We start from the raw sequence: 16,774 nt of genomic DNA on the forward strand, positions 1-16,774 counted from the left end.
AACATCCAAACAAACCGGTTAATGTTCCCATTACGTATGTATGCTACGTTCCGCACACACGCAAGCCACGATATATTGTTGAACTTTGAGCACTGAATATACACCCATCAATAAAATGCAATGATCACATATCGTTGTGTCCAATACACAGTGCGACACACGGTACATGATGACCACACCATCCACTTCACATAACGACCACACCACACCCTACACACACGTCACATGATTCCCACATCACACCCTACACATATCACATGACAACCACATTACACCCTACACACGCTACCTGATGACCACACCATCCACTTCACATAAAGACCACACAACACCGTACACACACATCACATAACGAAAACACCACAACATAACCGGCACCCATGAAGGGCCACCTCCTCGTGGTGGGTGCTGGGTCACGCTAAGCGCCCTTCAATCCCCCGTTGTGGACCCGGGGGGATATTTGGTCCACCAACCTGTTTGCCGTGGGTTGCGCCCCTGTGTCGGTGGAGGAAGGGATTCTGGTGGTTGAGGGCACTGGTTCAAGGAACAGTGTTCCTTTGCCCAACACACAACTTTGGCCCTGACTTCACCTAGACGGGTGGTTGAATGAGCCCGGTTCAACCAATCGGCTGGTCATGCCAAGCCCTGTGTATGTATAGTGTGCTGCACAAATTTCGGAAACTATTTAAAAATGTATCATATGTTTTGGCTGCATGGTTATATGTATTTAAATTCCAAATGAGTCACTTCTATTTTGTAATTTGCCTAGAGTCTTATGCGCAGAAGGCGGTGGCTCATGGGCCAATCCGGTGGAAAAATTATTATTTTAGTTTTTCTGCTTGAGTATATCATCCGAGTATCCTTGGTGCTGCAAGTTGGAGGCCCACTTGTTTTTAGCATTGTCCTTTGTGATACTCCGTGGTGGGTGGGGAGCTCGGATGATGAAATTTCAAAACTAAAACATGGCTTACGAAACCCCAACAAAGAAAACCAAACGTCCTCTTGACACTGATCCTATTGACGATGACCTCAGACCGTCCAAAGCTATTGACTTTTGGCCACGTTTCGTAGTGATTGAAACTGTTGACAAGACACCGTTAAAGTTGAACCCTTTCGCAGTATCTAAGGGTATTCAGGGTATAGCCGGAGATGTTAAGAACATTAAAAAGTTACGCTCAGGTGCGCTGCTGGTTGAATGTGTTAAACGACATCAATCAGCCAACCTGATGAGCACCGAATCGTTCGTCGGCGTTCCCGTTACTGTCTCTGCTCACAAAACACTAAATACAAGCAAAGGTATCGTCAGAGACCGCGATCGCCTGTTTGCTGACATGTTAGAACTTGATATCGTGACTGAAATGAAAGACCAAGGTGTGCTGTACGTCAAACGCTTTTCAACCCGTAAAACAATGAAACTATTCCAACCAACACTTATCTATTTTCCTTTTCTTCTCCTACAGCTCCCAAATCACTGAAGACAGGTTACTGCAACATCAGGCTGACTTGTATATTCCGAATCCGCTCAGATGTTTTAAGTGCCAGAAGTTTGGCCATGGTGTAAAGTCTTGTACATTGTCCGTTGTGTGTGCTCACTGTGGTGAGAAGAAACACACAACTGAAGATTGTACAAGTACCTTTAAAAAATGCACCAACTGTTCAGGAGAACATTCATCTTTCTCAAAAGAGTGTCCGATTTGGAAAGAACAAATGCAGATCAACAAGAACAAATTTAGCCACAACATCAGTTTTTCTGACACCAAAAAATTTGTGAAGAGATCGGAAATTACCGAAAGTTATGCTTCAATAACCAAAACACCAACTGAATCAGGCCCTAAAGTATCTACATCATCCACAAGCTGTCAAACAAACTTGACTTGGGTCAAAAGTGACAGTCCACAGTGTTTATATCCCGCTATATCATCTCAAACCACGGAATCACTTCCTAGTACATCTGAAAGGCAGGCAGAGTCATCTTCAGATCACAAGTCACCCACTCAGTCACGTTCACAATCTCAATCGTCATCTGATACTCAGCAAACTGCTAAAAGCAAACATAAACAGAAGCTTGATGCTTTCAAAAAACAAAGTGGCAGAGCCCCAAAAGGGGCGGACAATAGAATTCAGTTATATAACAAATACGGATCACTTGAGGACATGGACATGTCCGAAAACGTCCATTCTAGGGCACATAGCTTGTCGCCCTCGAAAACAGTGCGGGGTAGATCCCCAATTAATCCGCCTAAAAGATAGGTCTATCTACCAATATCGTGCGCTGGAACTGTAGGGGACTCCGGACAAATTTGAATGAAATACAGCTAATTGTCCAAGATTTAACACCATCAGCGTTCTGTCTGCAAGAGACATATCTGAAACAGACAGATCATTTTAACTTACGCCAGTTTGAAGACTATAAATATGTTTCCCCTCCAGGTGATAGAGCTACTGGAGGTTCTACTATCCTTATACGACAGAATGTTATTCACAGCTCTGTTACTCTTAACACTAATCTCCAAGCTGTTGCAGTGCGACTTACTCTGGGTGTAGCTTTTACGTTGTGCTCTCTGTATATTCCACCTTCATCGACACTTCAGCTGACTGATCTTCAATCACTCTATGATCAACTCCCGAAACCATGTGTTATCATGGGTGACCTAAACGGTCACAACCCACTCTGGGGCAGTTCTACCATTAATACTAAAGGTAAAATAATTGAAGACTTCATTTCCAATAATGACCTCTGCATATTTAATGATGATTCAAGCACCTATCTGCATCCTGCAACTGGCACTTATTCTTCTTTGGATTTATCTCTTGCAGATTCTAACCTCCTGGATGAATTTGATGGGTCTGTTCATGATGACCTTTGTGGAAGTGACCACTTCCCAACTATCCTTTCAGAAATAACTCCATCTGATTCTCCATCGTACACAAGATGGAACTTTTCGAAGGCTAACTGGTCTTTATATGAAACCTTATGTACATCGAAACTGCAACCTGAATATTTCAGTGATATAACTGATCCCATTCAAACTTTTGCTGACATTTTAAAGCAAATAGCTCATGAGTGTATACCCAAGTCCTCTACGACTCCACATGTACGAAAACCATGGTTTAATACAGATTGTAGAAAAGCCAGAAAAGCGAGGAAAAAGGCCGAGCGTTATTTCCGCCATCACCCAACTGTCCATAACTTAAATAAATTTAAAATACTTAATGCAAAGGCGCGTCGTACCTTCAAACAAAACAAACGACAATCTTCGAAAAATTATGGAACATGGTTCAGCGAATAAAAGGCAAAGGTACAAAATCAGCTGTGCACCATCTTTAAGATGGTGATAACTTGCTGACTGATAAATCTGACATTGCAAATAAAATTGGTGAAACCTTTGCAAAACATTCATCATCGGCAAATTATGTCCCTGAGTTTCAGAGATATCAGAAACAACAGGAAAAGACAAAGCTTCATTTCGAATCACATAACAGTGAAGATTATAATGAAGTGTTTTCATTACATGAGCTACATACTGCTCTTGAGCAAGCTCAAGACACTGCAGCGGGTGATGACAATATACATTACCAGCTGCTGAAACACTTACCTGAACCATGTCTGATGACACTTTTAGATATATTTGACAAAATATGGACGTCTGGAGAATTTCCTCCTTCATGGCGTAATGCCAATGTAGTCCCATACCAAAACCTGGCAAGGATCATACAGATCCGTCTAATTACAGACCGATCTCTCTAACTAGCTGTGTTTGTAAGTTATGGAACGTATGGTGAATAATAGATTAACTTGGTATCTTGAAACCAATAGCCTTATAACCAATATTCAATGTGGTTTCAGGAAAAATCGTAGTACCATTGATCATTTGGTACGATTAGAATCCTTTGTTAAGAATGCTATAGTAAGTAAACAACATGCTGTATCAATTTTCTTTGATCTTGAGAAAGCTTATGATACGACCTGGAAGCATGGCATTTTGAGGGATTTACATGACTTTGGTTTGAGAGGCCGTTTGCCTCTTTTTATATCACGGTTTTTGAAAGACAGACAATTTCAAGTCCGAGTGGGTTCAACCCTGTCTGATCATTACAATCAGGATCAGGGTGTCCCTCAAAGCAGTATTTTGTCTGTCACTTTATTTAGTATCAAGATTAACAGTTTATCCAAGGTTTTAAACGATTCCATTGATGGATCACTTTTTGTGGATGATTTTAACATTTCTTGTCGTGGTAAAAAATATGCATACTATTGAACGGCAATTGCAGTTGTGCTTAAATAAAATACATAAATGGTGTCTTGAAAACGGTTTTAAATTTTCCAAATCCAAAACTAATTGCCTACACTTTTGTAGAAAATATAAACCGCATAAAGATCCAGAACTATCTTTAAATGGCACTCCCATCAAAGTTGTTAAGGAGGCCAAATTCTTTGGTCTAATTTTCGACTCCCGTTTAACTTTTTTGCCACATATTAAATCACTTAAAGCCAAATGCCTGAAGGCCCTCGATTTGTTGAAAGTTGTTTCCAACTCAAAGTGGGGAGGGGGATCATGCTACCCTCCTCCACCTGTATCGATCATTGGTCCGCTCGAAACTTGACTATGGCTCCATCGTATATGGTGGAGCCTGCAAAAGCAACCTAAAACTACTTGATTCTGTCCACCACCAAGGCCTAAGACTTTGTCTTGGGTCCTTTAGAACCTCTCCTATTGATAGTCTATATGTTGAAGCAGATGAGCCTTCTCTTACACAACGCCGTATAAAATTAACTTTACAATATATTACAAAACTTTATTCCAATGAGTCAAACCCTGCATATAACTGTGTCTTTAATCCACTATATGAAGATCTGTATAACAAGAAGCCTTCTCTTGTTCCGCCTCTTGGTATAAGATTGAAACCTTTCCTTTCTGCTGCTGGCATTGAGCTAGAACATATAGCTCCTTCCCGTTTTCTTTCTTCTCCGCCATGGCAATTGGTTAGGCCTGAAGTTGACCTAACATTAACTACATTTAAAAAATCAGAAACAAATGAATAACAGTATAAACAAGAATTTAGTCAATTAAGAAATAAATATAAAACATATAAATCCTTATTTACAGATGGGTCCAAGGATGGTGGCGTGGTGGCATGTGCCACTGCCATTGGATCCAAAACAATATCTTCTCGACTACCAAATAACAGCGCTATTTTCACAACAGAAGCAAACGCCATCTTAACAGCTCTTAAATATAATAATAAACATCGTAAATATAAACAATATATTATCTTTTCTGATTCTCTTTCGTGTCTTCAGGCTATTAAAAATCTTTCTTGCAAACATCCACTTTTATTAGAAATTATTGAATTGTACAATGAACTTGCTACTGGCCAATGCGACATCGTCTTTTGTTGGTTACCAAGCCACGTTGGCATTTCTGGGAATACAATGGCCGATCTTGCTGCTAAGGCAGCACTCAACAAATCTGTGACACCACTTCTAATTCCATACTCTGATTACAAAGCCAGCATTAGAACATACATCCGCGATCTAATGCAGAAGAAGTGGGACACCCAAGTAGGTATTAATAAATTACATGGAATAAAACCCTACATTGGTTACACCTACTTGGGTTGTCAGTCCAGATTTGAAGAGGTCATCATGCGGCGATGTCGCATTGGCCATACTAGATATGCCCATGAATATTTGCTTAAAGGCGAAGATCCTCCGTTTTGCATCCCTTGTGATGAAAGAATCACAGTCAAGCATGTCTTGCTTGACTGCATTGAATATTCCATCACAAGGGATATCTATTTCAAATCCAAAACTCTGAAGGGTCTTTTTAATAATGTCAGTTCTCATTTAATTATTGCATTTTAAAAAAAATTAGATTTGTTGAGTGATTTGTAAATAGATATATATTTCATATTGGTAGTTTAGATTAGCAACTGAGATTGTTAGTGGCTGTATCCTCAAAGGGGGTTGAAGTATTATAAAATTATTGTCCTCCTGAGAGGGTACGTAAGTCCCAAAACATTTAGTCAATCTAAGTGTACCTGATTTTTAATCGTAGAATAAGTGTGTTTTTAATTTATGGCTAGATTTCTCTTCTGTCGCCAATGGCTGAAGGGATGGTGTAAATCCAACTAGGGTCCATGCAGGTAGCAAAAGTAATGTAAGTCCCCATGGTTCCTAGTATGGTGATCTCCCTTCAGTTGTTGGCGATCTATAGCCCGTTTTTATATTGTATTGTCTTCGTAAATAAAATAGTTTTACATGTTCATGCTAGTTTTAGACTCCATCTGTGATGCTCTAGTTATTTTACAGTCCTTCGCTGACTGATTCTTTAGCAACTTTAATTTATTATTTATATAAATCATTTCTCGTCACGATATGGCTGCAATATTGCCGATGTGACGTTAAATACTAACTCACTCACTCACTCACCACAACATAACCAACACGCTCCAAGATGAAAACACCACACCCTACACACACGTCACATGATGCCCACACCACGCCCTACACCCACGTCACATAGACTTATAACAAAAGCACTTGTGACACACGACAACCACACTGCTGTTCTCATGTCACATACCCACATCACTAACTACGCTCATGACACATGAGGCACCAATGAAAGTCATCTCCTCGTGGTGGGTGCTGGGTAACGCTAAGCGCCCTTCAAACCCCCGTTGTGGACCCGGGGGGATATTTGGTCCACCAACCCGTTTGCCGTGGGTTGCGCCCCTGTGTCGGTGGAGGAAGGGAGTCTGGTGGTTGAGGGCACTGGTTCCAGGAACAGTGTTCCTCTGCCCAACACACCACTTCGGCCCTAACTTCACCTAGACGGGTGGTTGAATGGGCCCGGTTCAACCAATCGGCTGGTCACGCCAAGCCCTGTGCATGGAGTATATATTTATCTTTGTAATTGCACAAATTTGATTTGGAATTTTTTCAATTTTGGTCTTGGCTCTCGTTGTTCATTTTACATTTTTAGATTTTGAAATTTGATCTTATGACCTTTGCCTAGAGTCTTATGCCCAGAAGGCGGTGGCTCATGGGCCAATCTAGTGGATTAATTATTTATAATTCTTCTGCTGGAGTATATCATCTGAGTATCCTTGGTGCTGCAAGTCGGAAGCCCACTTGCTTTTAGCATTGTCCTTGTGATACTCCATGGTGGGTGGGGAGCTCAGATGATGAACCATATTAAACTAACTATGGACTACACAACCCCCCTTAAAAGAAACAAACGTCAGCTTGACAGTAATGATGATGAACCAAGACCGTCCACGTCAATCGAATATTGGCCACGATTTCTCGTGATCGAGACTCTTGACAAGTCACCCATAAAATTAAACGCTTTTGCCGTATCAAAAGGTGTACATGGTATCGCAGGTGACGTAAAGAATGTCAAAAGATTGCGTTCAGGCTCCCTTCTTATAGAATGTAACAGGAAACAGCAATCAACCAACTTGTTGTCAACCGAGTTGTTTGTTGGAGTTCAGGTTTCCGTTACTCCACACAGAACTCTGAATACGAGCAAAGGGATTGTCAGAGATCGAGATCGATTGTTTACTGATATGACTGAACTTGACATCGTATCAGAAATGAAAGAGCAAGGAGTGACTTTCGTTAAAAGATTTACAACCCGGATTCACTCTGAAACAAAACCTACTAACACCTATCTCTTCCACTTTTCTTCTCCAGTCATTCCAAAATCAGTTAGAGCAGGATATTGCAATATCAGTGTTGATACCTATATTCCAAATCCATTGAGATGTTTCAAGTGCCAAAAGTACGGCCACGGTGTCAATACCTGCACAAACGCTGTAACATGTGCCCATTGTAGTGACAAAACCCATGTTACTGAGGACTGCACTAACAACATTAAAAAATGCACCAACTGCTCTGGAACACATTCATCTTTTTTTAAACAATGTCCACTCTGGAAGCAACAAATGGAAATTAACAAAATTAAATTCACACAGAATATCAGTTTTGCTGATGCTAAGAAACTTGTTGTTCCCACAACTGAACCAACTGCATCGTATGCCTCAGTTACGAGGACACCCTCTGTACTCAACCACAAAGCAACTAATATTACTGTGTCCACGTCATCAACACTGTGCCAAACTGATCTGACATGGGTGGATACAGCTAACCCTGAAGTATACTCTCCCAACCAGTTCACTCAGACTGCTGAATCACTTCCTCAAGTTCAGTCTCAATCATCTACACAGGAACAATCATCATCAGCAGCAGACTCACAGTCCATACCAAAACATCAATGTAAAAAAAATGGGAAACATCAGTCCAAAGGTAAAATCAAAACTAGTAATGATTCGCACAAATGTCAAAGTGACAGAGCCTCCAAAGGTTCGAATGACAAAATCCAACTGTTTAACAAGTTCGGATCATTAGAGGACATGGATGTGTCCGAAAACATCCAAATTAGGGCACGCAGCTCGTCGCCCTCAAGGAAAGCAAGGGTTAGATCCCCGATAAACCCACCGAAGAAATAGGTTCTTCACATATTATTCAGTGGAATTGCAGAGGCCTGAAGACCTCATGAACTCCAGCTAGTAGTTCAAGACTTCAAACCTTCAGCTTTCTGTTTACAGGAAACGTATCTAAAGCAGACAGATGCTTTTAACTTTCGTCAGTATAATGAATATCATCATTTTTCTCCACCGGGCGATAGGGCCACTGGAGGATCGTCCATCCTTGTCAGGCATGATGTTATCCATAGCCCTGTAACACTAAGAACAAATCTACAAGCAGTTGCAGTGCGAATTACTTTGAACATTACAATTACTTTGTGTTCATTGTACGTTCCACCTTCTTCAAATCTTCAGCAGGCTGATCTGCAAACTCTCTATGATCAACTACCCATGCCATGCATACTCATGGGCGATTTAAATGGGCACAATCCACTCTGGGGTGGTGTGACCACGAACGCTAAAGGAAAAATTTTGGAGGATTTCATTTCGAATAATGATTTATGTATTTATAATGATGGTTGGTTCCAACACGTATTTACACCCTGGCACAGGAACCTATTAAGCTCTTGACATGTCCATTGCAGACTCAAACGTGCTCAATGAATTTGAATGGTCAGTCCACGATGACCTCTGTGGAAGTGACCATTTTCCTACTATACTAAAGCCTGTTGCCCCATCTGATGTTCCTCCATCGTCAAGATGGAATTTCAAAAAGGCTAACTGGCCTTTATATAAAACTCTGTGTGCTGCCCAACTTAAACCTGCACTTTTTATTGATGTTCCTGATGCTCTAAAGTGTTTTTCCGATGAATTGTCTACCATAGCTGACGAATGTATCCCAAAGTCTTCTGCAATTCCACATATTCGAAAACCCTGGTTTAACGATACCTGCAAACAAGCTAGGAAGGAACGGAAAAAAGCTGAGCATTTTTTCCGTCGACACCCCATGGTGCATAATTTGAATAAATTTAAGATTTTAAATGCTAAAGCACGGCGAACATTTAAACAAAATAAAGGCCATTCTTGGCAAAACTATGTATCAAAGCTTAACTCTCGTACGCCAATGTCAAAGGTATGGAATACGATCCAAAAAATCAAAGGAAAGGGCTGCAAAGCTAGCATTCACCATCTTAATGACAGAAACCAGATACTAACTGATAAATCTGATATTGCTAACAAACTTGGTGAAACTTTGGCGAAACACTCTTCCTCATCTAATTATGTGCCTAACTTCCAAAAGTACCAAAAACAGCAAGAAAAGAAAACTATTAATTTCAATTCAGATAATGGGGAAGATTACAACGAAATATTTTCTATTCATGAGCTCCATACTGCTCTTGCACAAGCGCATGATACTGCTACAGGAGCTGATAATATTCATTATCAACACTTGAAGCATTTTCCAGAATACTGTTTAGAGACACTCTTGCATATTTTTGATGATATTTGGACCTCTGGTACATTCCCATCCTCATGGCGTGATGCCATAATTGTCCCTATTCCTAAACCTGGACGTGATCATACCGATCCTTCAAATCATAGATCTATTTCACTTACCAGCTGCGTTTGCAAAACCATGGAACGCATGATCAATAATCGTCTCGTTTCGTACTTGGAAACTAACAATCTTCTCACTAATATCCAATGTGATTTCCGTAAAAACCGTAGTACCATTGATCACCTAGTACGTTTGGAATCTTTTGCCAAAAATGTCATAATTAATAAGCAGCATGCAGTGTCGATCTTTTTTGATCTGGAAAAGGCATATGATACTACATGGAAATATGGTATTTTAAGAGATCTACATGATTTCGGACTGCAAGGCCGTTTACCTCTTTTCATATCTAAGTTTTTACATGACAGACAATTTCAAGTCCGGGTGGGATCAACCCTGTCTGATTATTACGAACAGGATCAATTTTTAATCAACAACATTTGACCTTTCGGCCACATATAAAATATTTGAAAAATAAATGCCTGAAGGCTCTAGATATATTGAAAGTTGTTTCCAACTCGAAGTGGGAAGGGGATCAGAAAACCCTCCTCCAACTGTATCGAGCACTTATACGATCCAAACTAGATTATGGCTCCATCGTCTATGGTGGAGCCTGCAAAAGCAACCTTACACTCTTAGATTCTATCCATCATCAAGGTCTGAGACTTTGTCTTGGATCTTTCCGAACTTCTCCTATTGACAGTCTCTATGTCGAGGCCGATGAGCCTTCTCTTAACCAACGGCGTATAAAATTATCCTTACAGTATATAACAAAACTATATTCTAACGAGTCTAATCCTGCATTTAACTGTGTTTTCAATCCTCTTTATGAGGATTTGTACAACAAAAAACCTTCTCTTGTTCCGCCTCTTGGGCTAAGAATTAGACCATTCATTCCTGCTGCCGGCATTGAGCTGGAAAATATAGCTCCTTCCCGTCTTCTTTCTTCTCCTCCTTGGCAACTAGTGAGACCTGAAGTTGACCTATCTCTAGCAAAGTTTAAGAAATCTAAAACTAATGAATTACAATACAAACAAGAATACGTGCAGTTAAAACATAAATATAATACATACAAATCCTTATTTACAGATGGGTCCAAGGATGGTGGCGCGGTGGCATGTGCCACTGTCATTGGATCCAGAACAATATCTTCTCGACTACCAAACAACAGCTCTATTTTCACAGCAGAAGCTAACGCCATATTAACAGCTCTTGAATATATTAGTAGACACCGTAAATATAAACAATACATCATTTTTTCCGATTCTCTTTCTTGTCTTGAGGCTATTAAACATCTTTCTTGCAAACATCCACTTTTATTAGAAATTATTGAATTGTATAATGAGCTTGCTACTGGCCAATGCGACATCGTCTTTTGTTGGTTACCCAGCCACGTTGGCATATCTGGAAATTCAATGGCCGATCTTGCTGCTAAGGCAGCACTCAACAAATCTGACACCATTTCTGATACCATACTCTGATTACAAAGCTAGCATTAGAACTTACATCCGCGATCTGATGCAGAAGAAGTGGGACACCCAAGTAGGTATCAATAAATTGCATGAAATAAAACCCTATATCGGTTACACTTACTTGGGTTGTCAGTCCAGATTAGAGGAGGTCATTATGCGACGATGTCGTCGTATTAGCCACACTAGATATATTCATGAGTACCTATTGAAAGGTGAGGATCCTCCGTTTTGTATCCCTTGTGATGAGAGAACCACGGTCAAGCATGTCCTGCTTGACTGTGTTGAATTCTCCATCATAAGGGATAAATACTTCAATGTAAAAACAGTAAAGGATCTTTTTAACACTGTTAATTTTCATTTAATTATTGGCTTTTTAAAAGAAATTGATTTAATGAATGAATTTTGAATAACATATTCTGTGCATATATGTATTTTAATTATTGGTAGTTTTGATTAGTAACTTCGATTGTTCGTGGCTGTACCCTCAAACGGGGTTGAAGTAGCGTAAAATTATTGTCCTCCTGAGAGGGTAGTAAGTCCCAAAAACTGTCAAAGTAAACTTTTCACGTATCAAGTTTTTAAACGTAGTATTTTTGTTCATTTAAATTTCGGCTGAATTGTCCTACAATCGCCAACAGCTAAAGGGATGGTGTAAATCCAGCTAGGGCCCATGCAGGAAGCAAATGTACTGTAAGTCCCCATGGTCCCTAGTATGGTGATCTACCTTCAGTTGTTGGCGATCTATAGTCCATTTTTATATTGTGTTGTCCCTTATAGTTAAACTGTTTTAGATTCAGTTACTAGTTTTACATATATATCTGTGATATTCTAGTTGTTTTACTGTCCTTCGTCGGCAGGTTTTTATAATATCTGTATATATATTTTATGTGACGTTAAATGTTCTCGTCACGATATGTCTGTATATATATTTTATGTGACGTTAAATATTAACTCACTCACTCATGACACATGACACATGACACATGACACATGACAACGACACCACTAACTCCACTCATCTCACATAAGACATGGGAACGAGTGTGTTGGGTGAAACACTAAAAAAACTGTTAATGTACACATTGCGTATGTATGCTACGATACGCACCCAAGTTAACAACAATATTTTGTTTAACTCTGAGCACTGAATATACATACACCCATGACTAAAATGCAGTGAACACGTAATGTTGTCTCCAATATACAGTGCCATTTGTAAGGTGGTGAAAGGTACTATGTTATATTGTTTCAGTAAAGTACAGATTATGTAGTGAAATGTTTACATTACCAAGAAAGTGTTATCCCAAATATAACAAATGTTGAATATTATATGCTGCGAACCCTTTTGGCTTTATTGTGTGTGTGTATATATCTCTCCCTCTATCTCTGTTTGTTTTGTTTTTAGGGAGTTTAGGGGCTGCGAAGCCTTTTGGTTTTGTTGCATCTCTCTCTCTCTCTCTCTCTCTCTCTCTCTCTCTCTCTCTCTCTCTCTCTCTCTCTCTCTCTCTCTCTCTCTCTCTCTCTCTCTCTCTCTCTCTCTCTCTCTCTCTCTCTCTCTCTCTCTCTCTCTCTCTCTCTCTCTCTGTGTGTGCGTGTGTGTGTGTTGTTTGCTTCGTGTGTGTAGGTTGTCATGTGGTTGTCATGTGACGTGTGTGTAGGGTGTGGTGTGGTCGTCATGTGAAGTGTGTGTAGGTTGTGATGTGGTTGTCATGTGACGGCTGTGTAGGGTGTAGTGTGGTCGTCATGTGAGGTGAGTGTAGGTTGTGATGTGGTTGTCATGTGGCGTGTTTGCAGGGTGATGTGTTGTCGTCATGTGACGTGTGAAGGGTGTGGTGTGGTCGCCGTGTGACGTGTGTGAAGGTTGTGATGTGGTTCTCATGTGGTGTGAGTAGGGTGTGGTGTGGTCACCGTGTGACGTGTGTGTACGGTGTGATGTGCGTGTAGGGTGTGGTGTGATCGTGGTGTGACGTGAATATAGGGTGTGATGTGGTCGTCATGTGACGTGTGTGTAGGTTGTGTTGTGGTCGTCATGTGACGAATGTAGGGTGTGGTGTGGATGTAATGTGGTGTGTGTAGTGTGTGGTGACGTCACCATGTGACGTGTGTGTAGGTTGTGATGTGGTTGTCATGTGCCGTGTGTAGTGTGGTCGTCATGTGACGTGTGTGTAGGGTGTGGTGTGGTCGTCATGTGACGTGTGTGTAGGTTGTGGTGTGGTCGTCCTGCGATGTGCGTGTAGGGTGTGGTGTCATCGTCGTTCGACGTGAATGAAGGGTGTGGTGTGTTCGTCATGTGAGGTGTGTGTAGGTTGTGTTGTGGTCTTCATGTGACGGGTGTGTAGGGTGGGGTGTGATTGTTGTGTGACGCGAATGAACGGTGTGGTGTGATCGTCATGTGACGTGTGTGTAAGGTGTGGTGTGGTTGTTATGTGACGAGTGTGTAGGGTGTGGTGTGAATGTTGTGTAACGGGAATGAACGGTGTGGTGTGGTCGTCATGTGACGTGTGTGTAGTGTGTGTTGTGGTGGTGATATGACGGGTGTGTAGGGTGTGGTGTGATCGTAGTGTTCCATGTGTTGTGGTTGTGATATGACGTGTGTGTAGGGTGTGGTGTGGTCGTCATGTGACGTGTGTGTAGGGTATGTGTTGTCGTCATGTGACGGGTGTGTCGTGTGTGGTGTGGTCGTCATGTGACGGGTGTGTAGGATATGGTGTGGTCGTCATGTGATTGTTGTGTAGGGTGTGGTATGGTCGTCATGTGACGTGTGTGTAGGGTGTGGTGTGGTTGTCAAGTGACGTGTGTGTAGGGTGTGGTGTGGTCGTCATGTGATTGGTGTGTAGGGTGTGGTGTGGTCGTCATGTGACGTGTGTGTAGGATATGGTGTGGTCGTCATGTGATTGTTGTGTAGGGTGTGGCATGGTCGTCATGTGATGTGTGTGTAGGGTGTGGTATGGTTGTCAAGTGACGTGTGTGTAGGGTGTGGTGTGGTCGTCATGTGATTGTTGTGTACGGTGTGGTATGGTCGTCATGTGACGTGTGTGTAGGGTGTGGTGTGGTTGTCAAGTGACGTGTGTGTAGGGTGTGGTGTGGTCGTCATGTGATTGGTGTGTAGGGTGTGGTGTGATCGTCATGTGATGTGTGGGTAGGGTGTGGTGTTGTCATGTGACGTGTGTGGAGGACGGTCTGTGATCGCATTGTGACGTGTGTGTAGGTTGTGCTGTGGTTGTCATGTGATGTGCGTGTAGGGTGTGGTGTGATCGTCGTGTGACGGGTGTGTATGGTGTGGTGTGGTCGGCATGTGATTGGTGTGTAGGGTGACGTGTGGTCGTCATGTGACGGGTGTGTATGGTGTGGTGTTGTCGTCATGTGACGTGTGTGTAGGGTGTGGTTCATTTTGATCTTGCAATGCCAGTTACAAAGGAACAAAATGTCCACCCTACTAAAATTATCAGTTGTTTTGAGTGAGATGAATTTTTACGTCAAATCGGCAGTATTCCAGTCAGTTATGTAGATATCCATCCGCCAATCCACCCATGCATCCAGACATCTGGATATCCAGACAGATCGACCTTAGTCCTTATTTCCTATTAATGGACACTCTGAGGTTCCGTGGCATTCCAAAGATCATTCACACATTGAAGAACGTTCACACATGTACGGGACAAACTACATGTTAGGCGAATATTACATGTCAATTCACTTATTGATGTGCTTTTGTTTTATAATTTCAGTTAAATTAAGACAGTAGGTATATTCTGCTAAATAAATCATAATTGTATGATCCATCGTCAGTTGAGTTGACACGTTTTCTTTTCAAACAACATCATACAGCAGTAACACTACTGAAACTAATATGTACTCATGATCTAAACAAAATTGTATAATCGACTCTGGTTTTAGCACCTTATCAAGCCGAGTTCTCTGGCCTCTTCAGCTGATTACATGTGATCTGATTTAATACATTATGTTAGCCTCGTGCAAGATTCTGCAACAGCTGTATTTGTCCCGGATCTGCCCACTCCTAAAACAAGACATAAAAGCCGAGTTGTCAGTCCCCCTGCACACAAGGCGTTTTGTGCTGCTGAGTTGAAGTCAACTGTCATGCACGTCGAGGTCCTGTCTGCCCTGCTTTGCTTTATGGCCACGGCGTATGCAGGTAATTATTTTCTTTATTTATTTATGAATTTCAGTAACCATGTCATGTCGATTGCTTCCCGGAGTGGTCTGGGTATACCATTTCTGCCAACCAATCCACAGGGTATAGTTGATGCTTCTTCAGACCCTCCTGACGGAAACATATATTTCATGACATTCGAATAACTGGAAATGTTCCTATTTCATGGCATAATGCCATTTAAATATCATCCCTGTACCAAAGCCTGGACGGGATCAGACCAGATGGTCAATGGTACTTCGGAAACCACATTGGAGGTCACACTAAGGAGGTTATTGGTCTCCAAGTACTAGATTAATCGATTGTTGAAAATGCGCTCGATTGTTTTACAAACACAGCTAGTTAGTGATATAGGATGGTAGTTTGAGGGATCGGTATGATCCCGGCCAGGCTTTTGTATAGGGATGATAATGGCATTATGCCACGAAGGAGGAAAGTTTCCGGTTGTCCAAATGTCATCAAATATATTGAGTAGAGTTTCCAAACTTGAATCTGGAAGGTGTTTCAGAAGCTGATAATGAATATCATCAGCTCCCGCCACAGTGTCGTGAGCCTGACCCAGGGCAGTAGGTACTTCATGGAGAGAAAACGTTTCATTGTAATCCTCTCTATTATCAGAGTTAAAATTGACTGATTTCTTTTCTTGTTGGGTTTGGTATTTCTGGAACTGAGGGTTATTATTAGATGAGGAGGAGTGGTTTGCCAAAGTTTCGCCAAGTTTGTTGTCAATTTCAAATATATTTGTTAAAAGAGAGCCACCATCTTTAAGATGGCGAACTCCAGATTTGGATCTTTTGCTCTTAATCTTTTGCATGCTGTTCCGCACCTTGGACATGCGTGTGCGGGAGTTGAGTTTGGACACATACTTCCTCCATGACCGGCGTTTAGTTTGTTTAAATGTACGTCTTGCCCTGGCATTTGTCATTTTAATGGCATTCAGTTGGAACAATGGCCAATTGGGCTTAGTAAAATTCTACCTTGTTGAAGGTGGTTCATCCACGGGATTTATAGGAGTAAGAATTGTTGGGAAGTGGCCATTTCCACAAAGGTCATTGCGGACCGACCATTCAAACTTGTCTAAAAGATTAGAATGTGTGAGTGATAGTATGTTCTAGTGGCAGGATGGAGATAAGTGTTTGA

At 41.3% G+C, this 16,774-nt stretch overlaps 1 protein-coding gene across 2 annotated transcripts in view; it reads left to right on the forward strand.

Moving 5' to 3' along the window:
• The window catches only part of LOC124257850 (perlucin-like), a 99,716-nt gene that overhangs the window by 74,790 nt on the left and 8,152 nt on the right, over positions 1–16,774 (forward strand). Inside the window, exon 1 of one of the 2 annotated variants that reach the window (XM_046691994.1) lies at positions 15,471–15,616. The exons of the other annotated variant lie outside the window; for it this stretch is intronic. Coding sequence (XP_046547950.1) covers positions 15,562–15,616 — 55 coding nt within the window. The 5' untranslated portion in view covers positions 15,471–15,561. Of the gene's footprint in view, positions 1–15,470; positions 15,617–16,774 lie in introns of those variants that run through there. 2 annotated transcript variants of the gene reach the window in all.

This window comes from Haliotis rubra, unplaced genomic scaffold (genome assembly GCF_003918875.1).
Source record: "Haliotis rubra isolate DU_JTF1 unplaced genomic scaffold, ASM391887v1 Scf677, whole genome shotgun sequence".
In the NCBI taxonomy this organism is placed as follows: Eukaryota; Metazoa; Mollusca; class Gastropoda; order Lepetellida; family Haliotidae; genus Haliotis; species Haliotis rubra.